General features: G+C 34.3%; 1 protein-coding gene across 1 annotated transcript in view; it reads right to left on the reverse strand.

Annotated features, from left to right (window-relative positions):
* ITPR2 (inositol 1,4,5-trisphosphate receptor type 2) overlaps positions 1 to 12,922 on the reverse strand; it is a 437,650-nt gene that overhangs the window by 192,120 nt on the left and 232,608 nt on the right. The window contains exons 32-34 of the mRNA XM_011363170.2: positions 12,128 to 12,318; positions 7,402 to 7,544; positions 5,373 to 5,481 (exon numbers count right to left, since the gene is read on the reverse strand). Coding sequence (XP_011361472.1) covers positions 5,373 to 5,481; positions 7,402 to 7,544; positions 12,128 to 12,318 — 443 coding nt within the window. The remainder of the gene's footprint in view (positions 1 to 5,372; positions 5,482 to 7,401; positions 7,545 to 12,127; positions 12,319 to 12,922) is intronic.

Here is a 12,922-nt window from a genome sequence, read left to right on the forward strand (position 1 = left end):
ATAGTATTCCAAGGATATATGGCCTTTTAAACCTGAACATTTTAAGAATATTGAACTTGACTAAACATCTTTATTGTTTTGTAGATTATATGTATGTCAGTGTAACTTAGAGTAGATAGGAATATTATCTTTACCTTTTATCTTTTCCCATTCTCAAGTACAGAAACTACAAATTTTATATATTTAATGATCAGAACTCATAGACATCTTTACTATTTATGATTTATGTTTTTTTATTTTGAGAGAAATAATTTGTAATGTTCTATAAATAAAGCTTAATGAAAATGTATGTATACCATAGAGTATAAGATGAAGAAAACTGACCCCTCAAATCCTTAAAACCACATCAATCCTCTGAAAACAGTCCTTCTTGTACTCTGCCTCCCCCATCAGCTCACCTCTATTCAATCCACAGAGTTCTTTTTATCTCCATTAACACCTCCAGTAAACGCTTACTGAGATATGTACCCAGAATATCTTTAAATCCGTAAAACAAAGATGCAGTGCAATAATTAAGCTACTCTGCTCAACAGCACACTTATCCTATCAGGTGTTTCTTTTTTGTGTGCTAGAGAGGTTATGGAGATAAGAGTAGAACAAAATGCTTTTAAGGATTGAGAACATTAGAAATCATACTGCCCTAAAGCCATTTTAAAACATGCCTCCTTGTCTCTTTAACCTCCTCAAATTTTCCAGCATATTTATTTTTAGGTGCAAATAAATATGCCTGCTGTTGTTACCATAAAAGCCTTTTAAATATGACCAATCCCAAAGGAATACTGAGCTCTCATGGTTGTTAGAGTTTTATTCTTTGTAAGTTTTTGCTTTTCTATCAGAATCGATTAAACAAATACATACAATTTTTATAAAAGCCAAGTAACTTTCTTCCTTAAAGACTTTCTATATACAATTTTCATGTTTTACCCTTCAATAAATATAAGTACTATAACTTATACTACAACAGATAGTATATATATGATCACTAGATGACTTCACATACAAGTACACATAACAGAAATTTACATTTTCCTTTACTTATGTAACTATGTTGAGAATCTTCAAGATATTGCCCACCCATTTATCTCTCGACCTTTTGACACAAACTAAGAAACATGAAACAAGAAAAAAATATTAAATAAAATCAATTTAGGAAATGTAATCAAAGGTATTACAAATTGTAAATGTTTGTAAAATAATTACTATCAGATAAAATGGAGTTACATGATTTTCCTTTCTGATTATTATTCAAAATCAGAAAACTGAGCTCTCAAAGATGGAATTTGCTTTAAAGGGCATTTAGTTCAACTATGAAGCAAATTTACACTTCATTGCTGTATTTTTTTTTTAATTTTTAGCAGCTACACACACACACACACACACACACACACACACACACACACCCCCTTTGGTATTGGAGACCAAAAAAACAAAAATGAGAATAGAGATTTTCTTTTAAGCGGACATTGTAAATTTAAGTAAATGGAGTCTTAAATGTAATATTAGGATAGCTAATGTAAAAATTCTGGTGTGTTTTTTGTTTTGCTTTAATTTTGAGAGCTCTCTTCAGAATGCTTCAATACACAGATAGTAGAAATCCAGCTGATTAGTTATTAGACAAGCAGGTATTAGGTAATCTGTGTGATTTTATGCAATTCAATTCTCTGAGTCGCCACATTACAAATGTGGAGCTAACACTGTCTGCTGTACATACTTTCTGGAATTGTTATTGAAAGGCAGCAAAATATTTTAAAATACTTTAAAACAGATAAATGTTATAAATTTAAAGCATTTTGTTATGTTCATTCACATTTAAACTGCCCTTCATACTAATCTTAATCAGCCACAAGTAAGCTCTCTATCTATATTATATATGTCTTTTGTCACTGTCAGTAAAGAGTATCACTGTGATAGATTGGAGAATGGCCCTCCCAAAGACATGTATGCCCTAGCCACCAGAACCTGTAATGTTAGCTCACATGGCAAAAGGGACTTTACAGGTGATTAAGAATCTTGAAATGGAGAGATTATCTTGGATTATCCAGGTATGTACGACGGAATTGCAAGTGTCCCAATAAGAAAGAGGGATGCAGGAGGGTCAGAGTAAGAGAAAGAGATGTGATATTGAAATGTGTGTGTGCACACATGCATATGCACGGGGCGGGGCAAGGTGGACGTTGCTACATTACTGGCTTTGCAGATGGAGAATGGAGTCACAAGCCAAGGAATGCAGGTAGACTCTAGAAGCTAGAAAAGGCACACATGCCAAAACAAACAAACAAACAAAAAAAAAACCACACACAAAAGTTTTCCTCTAAAGTCTCCAAAAATAATGCACTCCTGCCAACATCTTGATTTTAAGCTCTTGACCTCCAAAACTCTAAAGTAATAAATTTGTGTGGTTTTAAACCACTAAGTTTTTGGTAAACAGGAAATATAATCATGAAAGCACAGTCAAGTATTTTCCCACTACTGATCATCAGGGTTCTTTTTTTCTGAGAGTGCATGAGTTATAAAGTAATAGCTTTGATCAGTTTCTGAATCTGTTATACCCAGTGCCTTTTTACCCAGGCTGATGAGCCATTTAATAGCTCCCCTTCACTGTCACAGGTAACTGAGCACCAATCATTTAAGAAGGGCCAACTGATGACATGCAGAGATCACTTAGTCCTGTAGGTATTTCAATCATTCTAGGTCTAATATGCTTTTCTTTAAAATAACCTGGGGAAAGTCTACTTCCACTGGTAGAAATGTTTCTCATTTCCAAACACTTAGAATTAAAAAGTTATCTAAGGTCTAGAATTCTTTCAGCTATACATTTTTTTTTCTTATTCTGTCCTTAGTAGACAAATTAAGAAATTATACTCATAAGTCCTTTTCAGATTCTTCTTTTCTTAGTTAAATGACTACATTTCCACATTCTTTAATATTTTCTTAGAGGTTTTCTAAACCTTTATCAATTTTTGGATGATATATTCTATCTTATATTCTGTCTACCTATGACACAATTTTTGGAACTCAAAATATGCTAGACAAAATACACTAATATTTCTTAATAGCGATATACAACATTTTTAAAAGTTGGCTGTGATCTAATAAATAAGATTAGCAAAGAGGAAGGCGCTACAATTTAGTTGCTGTGTGCCCTTGGGCAAATCACACAACTTCTCTGGGTCTGAGGACATACATCATTTATAAAACAAGAAGCTTGGACTAAAAACTCTGAAACAGCCTGAAGTATCACAAAAGAGAGGCACAAAGACTTTTGGTAATTCTATTGAGAAAGTAATCATCATTGGCTAGAATAGTTGATATATATTATCCATTAGCTACTCCACAAAGATAACACTAGGGGAATAGAAGCTTGCTTGAATCTTATCAATCCACGATTCCAGATGTAGGGAGGGTCAGTGCAGAAAAAGCCTGAGGGGCTTTTCAGACACACTGAGTAACACAGATTTCTGGAGGCTAATGGGTAAGGAGGGTGGGGAGGAGGGAAGCATGGGAGACGTAATGGAGGACCTGAACACCAAGGCAGTCAAGAGTCCCTGAAGGATTCTGACATGCTCTCATGATCTCTGTAGGAGTCCACTAGCATATGAATTGTATCCCATGGTGGCCCTTAGCAGCTATGTCATCCATCTCTTTATCTTCCCTGCCCAAGCACAATAACCAGCATTTAATAGTACCTTACAATATATGTGTTAGATCACTGAATGAATGACCCCCAACTAGCCTTTCTCATCTTAACTTTTCCCTGAGGGCTATGTTTTGGTGGTGCCACTCACATCTTATTTTATGTGAATGGTGCCCCTTGGAGTTATGAAAACAACAGCCCTGCCTCCCTTCAAGGAGATCTCAGGGAACTAGACTGCTGTAGATTTCCAGACAAGAGATTTTGAAAGCCTACACTAGTGATAGCAGTGGGAATGCAAAGGAGAAACAGATGCCAGCATAATTTATGTTAGGGTGGTTTGGGAGCTATATACTCTTGACCAGTCAAAGTAAAATCTTACTTGATTTTTTTCCTATTTTTCTTTAGAGTAATTCAATAATAATCTGTTATATAAAATTAGAAGGCTTATCAGTTATCTCCCATTAAGCAGAAGTTACTGTTATCGTAAACCTTATGCTTCTGTCAAAAATTTATATTGACCCCATTTTTCTATTTTACAATCTAGTACTTCAGTCAAAAATAAACTACAGCAATATTTTAAGGAATCAGAGGAAGACAACAAAAAGTCCCAAGGAACATTGCCATTTTTAAAAGCATACCATATACGCAAACTTATAAATATTTTTCTTGAGTCCTATGCTACAGAAACAATTGCTAAAATTGGCAATGACCACCTTGATTTTAATAATTTGTTTTCTAAATATAGTTTAAATGATAAAGAGAAATAATGTAAAGCAAAAGTCATTTTGGTTACTGAACTGAACATGTGATTCAGAGTACTTTGAAGCTTTGCACCTTCTATTAATATTCACGACTGCACTTCTTTTCTACAAGAATACATTCTTTAAAAAAGAAAACCCTACCACTAAATCTTTTTGGAATTCAATAGCAAATACATAAATTAACAAATAAAATAAAATCCTTCTAATTTTAAACATATCGGATGATTAGTATTTATAGAAACAGACCAAAAAGTTATTAAGGAGCATGGAACAAATCTGTATGATAAGAAACATAAAAGTAAAGATAGCTAGCTGAGAAAAAAAAAACTATACTAGATTTATATTTTATATTTAAGTGTATCACCTTGGGTATTAAACCTGCTGCTAGCTATCTCTTAATGAGCACCTGAGCTGTCATTTTTAATAACAGACTGACAATTATTATCTATAAGTTGATATTCCCTGAAAATCATTTGTGCAGTTCTTAAATTAATATAGTTAAGAATAGAAACACTATCCCATTTATTTTTTTAATATTATTTTATAATAATTGGAAAAATATTATAGAAGATGACATGAACATATATTTATAATAAAAATCAACATATGCCAAAATGCATAGACCATTTTAATATGCAAAACTTGAAATAAAATTTTAATAATGAATCTCGGTTTTTCATTGTTCAAAAAGGTTGTTTGGTCCATTGAAGCTATATGAGAAAAATATACATGTTTAAGATAGAATATAATAAAAATGAATAAACCAAATACTTGGGCCATTTTAACCTTAGTTATTTTTCAGTTGAAAACAGATGTAAAAGATAAATAACACAAAAACTCAAATTATCTAATATATCTAAGTACACACACAGTTAATATGAAATACAAGTAATTACATAATAACCTACTGCAATTCATTGGTTATAGTATTCTAGAAATTCTACTTTATTTTCAAATACTAAAATTTTCTTAAATACCTCTTCCACAAAGCTGTCTTTCTTCTCTAGCATTTCTCGTAAAGTCTGAAGAATTTTAATGCACAGTTTTTCTTCTTTCTCCATTAGTTTCTTTGTATGATTAATCAACCTTAAAGCAAAACATGAAATCTTAAATAGGACAGTGATTTCTCTTCAAACTATATACTAACATCATACACTAGAGGGGAAAATAAATCACACTATTATTTGAGAATATGAAGTAAACGAGATAGAAATCTGTTTTCAAAAGTTTTAAAATTACATTTCAGCTTATAGACTTTGTATTATAAAACATCCTCTGTTTTACAGGCAATATATCTCAGTGCTTCTAATTTTATTCAGGTAGCGTACTTTCAGTGGGACACAATACTCTTTGAAAAACAATGAAATAATGATTATCTTACTAGTAGAAAAATATGAATGTTTGCAGTATATTACATTTTATTATGTTATACTATATTATTTTCTACGTACTATGTTACATTAATTATATAGTAGAAGTGGCAGTACACGATTTGCAACCTTAGCATAATGGGCTGCTTTCTAGTTTGCATTAATAATAATGTGCTATTTTTCACTGCTATAGCTTGGTACAAACAGGCAGTTTTTGTGAGTAGAAACAAAACAAAAACAACAAAAAAGTAACATTAGGATATCTATATTTTTTATATAATTTAGACAAAAACTCAAATTTTATAGTGGTAACCTTTGCACTGTCAGGAGAAAAGTTTGAGGATAACAGTTACATAGCATCCCAAAAACTCAAATTCAAATAAAATGTTCCTCTTCAGAATTTGTAGCTTAGCACATATAGCTCTTAAAAAGCTGGTTTTCAAAACGACCCTGTGAGATATAAGTCTTCATGGAAAACTAAAATGATGTAGCATATAATGGAATTATCTGATTTCAGTGACATAACATAGTACTGTGCTACTAAACCTGAGGAAAAGTGAGTTGTCACTAGCCAATGACTACTAAGTGGCTTCCCAAGTGTCAGGGTGAGGACTTCCCATGGATTCTCCTAATTCATCCTCACAAGCCAATGCTACAGGTTCAATTATCAGCCTAATTTTACTAATGAGAAAACAGAGGTCTAGAGAGATAAAGCAACTTGCCTCTGGTTACACAATTATAAAGTGGTGGCATCTGGAAATAGTTCCAGGTCCACCTGACTTCAGAGCCAAGATTCTGAAGCACCACTCTGTGGCGACATAACACAGTTAACTGATCTCTTGAGTCTCAGAGTTACTGTGAAGAGAGTCCCGACAACACTAGGTTGCACACAGCCACCTCTCACATGACATGATAAGTGCTATAACACAGGTATTGGCAATGCCATAAACTAGACAAAGAAACTATTACATTCCTTTGGAGAAGTTGCCTAGGGCAGATAGAGAAGGTTTCGGTGAAGACATGACATTTAACTATGAAGATTTCATCTGGCAGGAAGACTAGAAAAAGAAGGCATCCCTGTAAAAGGAACGGTATGAACCAAGGGCAGAGACAGAAAGCTGACCATCATGTCCAGAAAATGATAAGGATGCCAACTGGCAGCTGACACTTAAAGACATGGAAGAGGAGAGTGTAAGAGATGTGGTCTGTAAAGAATTGAAAATTGGTGTAGCCACTATGGAAAACAATATGGAGGTTCCTCAAAAAATTGGAAATAGAACTACCATATAACCCAGAGATTCCACTTCTGGGCATTTATCCAAAGAAAATGAAAACACTAATTCAAAAAAATATATGCACCCTATGTTCATTGCAGCATTATATACAATATCTAAGATATTGAAGCAACCGAGGTGTTCACTGATAGATGAATGGGTAAAGTAATAATGGAATATTACTCAGCCAGAAAATTTCGAATGAATCAAATTAATTATTTTGAAGCATTTTTTAACATGTATTTTAGACCTTTCCCATACCCCGTGGACTGTCATTATGTGCCAGCAGAATAAATAGCAGAAATGTTAGAGGCCATCTCAGTTTAGTGACACGAACAGAATCTCAGACTGCACCCACTTACTTGGACATGAAAGCACCGCATCGTATTCTTGCATCACTCCCCTCAGGGAACAGTAGTTCTGGACTGTACAACACATCAACCAACACTGAGAACTCAGCCTGCATCATCGGGCTGAATTGTTGCTCCAAGGAGGCCACCACGTCCTGAGGAATAAAGCACAAGACAACCTACGTGAAGACTCAAGTCAGATTTCATCCTCTGAAGATATGACAAGCCTCAGAATACGAACCAGGAATGAGACATGTGCATTTCAGAGATGTCCCCCACCTTCCCATGGCACTACCAAATAGTTATGCTTTTAGTCTGGTTTTCTGCGTGAATACCACCTGGGGCTACATTTTCATTTATAAGTTATGTGAGAAGTGGGTAGCCGTATGATTTCAAAGGATGTACACATAAGATGAAAAGTCAATAAAGCCACTGTTACAGGCCTGCAGTGTCTAGGATTGTAATGGAAACATGACAGGTATTAATCAAATTGGAATAATCTGAGGCATGCTTTCAAAGAGCTAAAAAAGAGATCTTATATGTGTCATTGGTCACCCACGACTAATCATTTCTTCCAATGGGAAAATCTTCACTATCTTATTTGAAGTAGCATTAGTACTACGCAAAGGCTCAATGACATTTAAAAGTATTGCAAATTACATTTTTTGATAGACACTATTGGTCACCTACCCAATATCCTTTCTTCACCCTCTTCCGTGCTAACAGAATCCCCATGTTATTTCTGAATAAGGCAGCAACATTCTCAGGGAGATGAGCCTCTTCAGCTTAAGGTCAAGGTTGATTAGTTTAAGCCAGTCATGGCCATTTCATTTGCCCTGCCAGTGATTGGTCTAGGCAGGATGTGTTGGGGAAGGAAGGGGCATTTTCCTTCAAAACTACCTATGGCTCTCAAGACAGCTTGAGGCTGAGAATCCAAAATGTGAGAAAGCTCTCATGTGACCTTTGGAGACCAGCTTTAAGTGAAAAACTAACAAACCAACAGTGTTAGGGCCCTGACCTATGGAGTTACTGAATTAATCAACTCAGGAAGAGCGCCAACTCCAGATTCCTTGCTATGTGAAACAATATATTTTTTTTATTGTTTAAGCCACTATTAGTGGAATACTGCATTAATTACAACTGAAAGCATCCTGACATGTTTCTAAAATGAACTATAGGCAACGATAATTTACTGAGCATTCTTTAAAGATTAAAGAATCCCCTTTCTGTTTTAAAATAACTATGTTAGAAGAAAAAAGTAATCTCACATAATGACTTTATTCACCCATAGCTATGATATTTTTTGCTAAGCAGAAAACTGATTGACAATTGCTTATTTTTACTCTCAGCTACAGCAGCACAGATGGGGGTACCATATCTCTTGATTTCAGGAGTTAACTCTTGTTTAACTCTTTCTTCTCCTTTTAACAAAAGTGATCATTCCTATTTCAACCACTCTAAAGCTTTCTAAAAAATTTCTCATGACAGTTAAAAGAGACCACCAGGAAGAAAATAACATAAATGAGAAACTAGGAAGAGAATATGCTTATCAAATATTTTTCAGACTATCTCTCGTCTTCATTTCATTTACTAAACAAATTGGGCTCAGGCTTCTATGCTGTGAATTCTGTCTTCATCTCTTATTTTGATCATGGGCCAACTAAGTAATCTCTCTAATTCGTTATTTTCCCCCATGAAAACTCAGAATAATAATACTAGGAATCACATGGGCTTGCTGTGAAGATTAAAGGTAAATACATAGAACAGCCTCTAACACATACTGGCCACTTCTTATCCCTTAAAAATTGTGAGTAATCATTATTATTGAGTACCAATTAATTGCAATCATCATCCTGTCGCCAAATCCAGTGGTGACTTTTCTGTTCTAATACTACCCAACCACTGCTAAACTTTTTACACACTTCTTTCTACTTTGTCAAACACTTTTTGCTCTCAGCTTCTATAACCTCACACTTTCCCCTCTATCTCCTGACCATTCCTTTGCCAACTCCTGGTAGTTCTTGGCCCTTTCTCTTCTATTTCTACCTTTTCTTGTGGATCATCTCAACCAATTCCAGGTTTTAATATCCTATATATGCTGAAAATTCCTACATTTATATTTCCTGTATGGACATCTTTCCAAACCACTCTGGACTCATGTATCCAACTGCCTATTTGACATATTCATGTTGATAGCTAAATATGCACCTCAAATTTAAAGTTCTCCATACAGAACTCCTATTCCCATTCTAATGGAATTCTTCCCTACCTTAGCAAATGATCCAATCATATCATACCCAGGCTCATCTTGATTCCTCTTTCTATCTCCACAATTTATCTATCCATCTACCAAGTCCTATTGACCCTAGAGCGAAATAAATCCAAAATTCATGCACTTTATTATTATTTCTACCCCCTGAAGCAAAGTCACCATCGCCTTTTACCTGAATTAATGCAATAGACTCATGGCTTCCATATCTGGACTCCATAAACCATTCACTACTCACCACTCACAATCGATAATGATCTTTTAAAAGGTAAAACAAGTAATGCCTACCTTCTGCTTAAAATCTCCAATAATTTGCCTTCTCACTTAGAAAAAAAACCCAAATGCCTTACTATGTAAGTCTCTATATGATTTGGTCCCTTATTTCATAATACTTTGCTCACAAACCTTCTGTCCCAATGGTCTTCTCTGGGTTCCTGAAACTCACCGATCTTGTTCCTGCCTAAGCACCATTGCCTTTACTCATCTGTCCCCTAAAACTCTCTGTCCTCAAGTCTTTGAGTAGACTATTCTTCTATTATTCAGGTCTCAATTCAAATGCCACTTCTATAATAGAGAGGTGCTCCTTAACTATAGGATCATTCTCCTAATGATTCTACACCATGTCGTTAACCTTCTTTATTTATTCATAGAAGTTTTAAAAATCTAACATTATATCATTTATTTAATGAGTTAGAATGTGTGTTCCATGAAGCACGGACCTCATGGCTCTATCTTCAGCACACAGAGGGTGGTATAGAGTCTTCACCAACACTTATTTCATGATGTCAATGACTATGTAAAAACAAGTTTAAGGCATATCTTCCCTATGCTGGCTGATACTACTATCTACTTCTCCTCTAAAATGTTCTACTTTTTTGGCTCTCATGAACCTGACTTCCTTTCTTTCTGAACCTATCTTTTTTCTCTTACTTGGCCTCTGTGCCACTCCTGGCCTCTCACAAGATATTCTTTTTTTTCTATCATTATATTCCACCCACTATCCTAATTCATTATCATCAAATATAGACTTAACTTCAATATATTCAGTAGCTTGTTAACCTAATTCATCTTATTTTCAATGACCATAGCTAACATCCTTCTACTATATTCTTTCCTTTCCTCTTACAATATTCTTAACAATATCACCTAGTCTCCAATCAATGCCTCTTAAATGCCTCTCATGCCTTCTCTCTATATCAAACCAACAGCCACCAAGTCTATAGACCCTGCCATCACTATAATATGCAACACCTATTTCTTTGCTTCACTCATACTGCCACCTGGCTGAGATCCTTAGTTATTCTTAATTAATCTGCCTTCCTCTAGTGTCTTCCCGATAATTCTACCTTGCAAATCAATAATTGCTTAATCAGTTATATGGACATTTCCTCTCCAAATTTTAATAACCTATAGCCTTACGGTTCCTCATACTGAGTCTAACTGGTCTTTTTAATTGCATATAACACTCATCTATTAAAACTCTGAACCTCTACCAATTAATCTACATGTGACCTCTCATAATATTTATTCCAGTTCATGTCTTGACCATTTCCTCAAAACTATACCCTAATTTGTTCCATGAAATCTATAATTATATGGATGAGAAGATGTCTGTAAGGGTTGAATTGTGTCACCCTCGAAATTCATATATTGAAGTTCTAACCCACAGTACTTCATAATGTGACTATAATTGGAGGTAGGGCCTTTACAGGGGTAATTAAGGTCAAATGAATTCATATGAGTGGGCTCTAATCCAATATGACTAGTGTCCTTATAAGAAGAGACTATTAGGATACAGACATATATGTGCAAAGAAGAAAAACCATATGAAAATACATTAATAAGGCAGCAGTCTGCAAGCCAAGGAGAGAGGTCTCAGAAGAACACAAACCTGCCAACACCTTGATCTTGTGCTTCTAGCTCCAGGGCTGTGAGAAAATAAATTTCTGTTGCTTAAGTTACCCAGGCAGTGGTATTTTGTGATGGCAGCCTGAGCAGACTAATACAATGTCTCTCTTTACTCAATGTCCCAGAATATCCAGGCCAAAAACAGAAGAGGGTTACTATGAAAATAATTTGGGAGTAAGGGTGCTTACACCATTCTCACCAAAGGAGTATAAGAGAATACTAAGAGATGAATTGAAGCAAGGTTATGAATATTTAATTTTTTACATGAGTCTTTATGGTAAAATATTTTACCAAATTTTATTGTTGGTATTATGATTATTATTTTGATATTAAGACTCATTACTATACACACATTAAATAATATCTACTCACTAAAAATAACCCATAACTTTTACTTGAAAGCTATGATTTTAAAAAGGGTAGTGTTGGTAGGGAATTATAAAGTAAAGCCTTGTCCCCAACTAGAATTTGATATTTTAAAGCATATTTTATTTGTGTGACTGTGTGTGTTAAAAATTATAATTTAGAAAATATTAATGCCATTTCATGCTCATGTTTTACCTGTAACTTTTCAATAATATTTCTATAATCCCAAGCAGGCCCTCCGAGAGCTTCCTTAAAGCGTGGTCCAGAGCGAGCGGATAGTCTCCAACCCATGGCTGCTCTCTGCACCATATTTGAATGGCTCTTCATGAAAAGAGTATTAACTTGGCTGTCCAAATCCACTGGAATAGCAATTCCACGATTCTTTGCTGAAAAGAAAAGATTTTAAATATTTTCCTCTTAATTTGACTGAAGCTTCTTACACATTACCAAAATAATATTATAAACATGGAACAAAAAAATATATACATAAGCTAAATAAGTGCTGGGATGTAATGTACAGTATGGTGACTACACTTAACAATACTATATTGTATATTTGAAAGTTGCTAAAAGAGTAGATCTTAAAAGTTTTTATCAAAAAAATTGGTAACTATGAGGTAACAGATGTTAACTAAATTTATTATGGTAATCATTTTGCAATATATACATATGGCAAATCATTATGTTGTACACCTTAATATAATGTTATATGTTAATTATATTTCAATACAATTAAAAATTGGGGAAAAAATCAGATCTTTAAACTCTGCCATTAAATTGTTTTATAACACTGCCAAAGCTTTTAACCTGAAAGTATTTCAATTTTTAAGACCAACTATTAATGTAGGCTCATTAAACATTCAAGAAGTTATTTGATTTCTTGATGATTTAATGATCAAAATGCACTTGATACAGCATCAATACAGAAAAACACTGAATGACAACCACACAAATTACACAAAACACTGTATAACAACCTTTCCAGATGCC

The sequence above is a fragment of the Pteropus vampyrus genome, unplaced genomic scaffold, assembly GCF_000151845.1.
Source record: "Pteropus vampyrus isolate Shadow unplaced genomic scaffold, Pvam_2.0 Scaffold82, whole genome shotgun sequence".
Taxonomy (NCBI): Eukaryota; Metazoa; Chordata; class Mammalia; order Chiroptera; family Pteropodidae; genus Pteropus; species Pteropus vampyrus.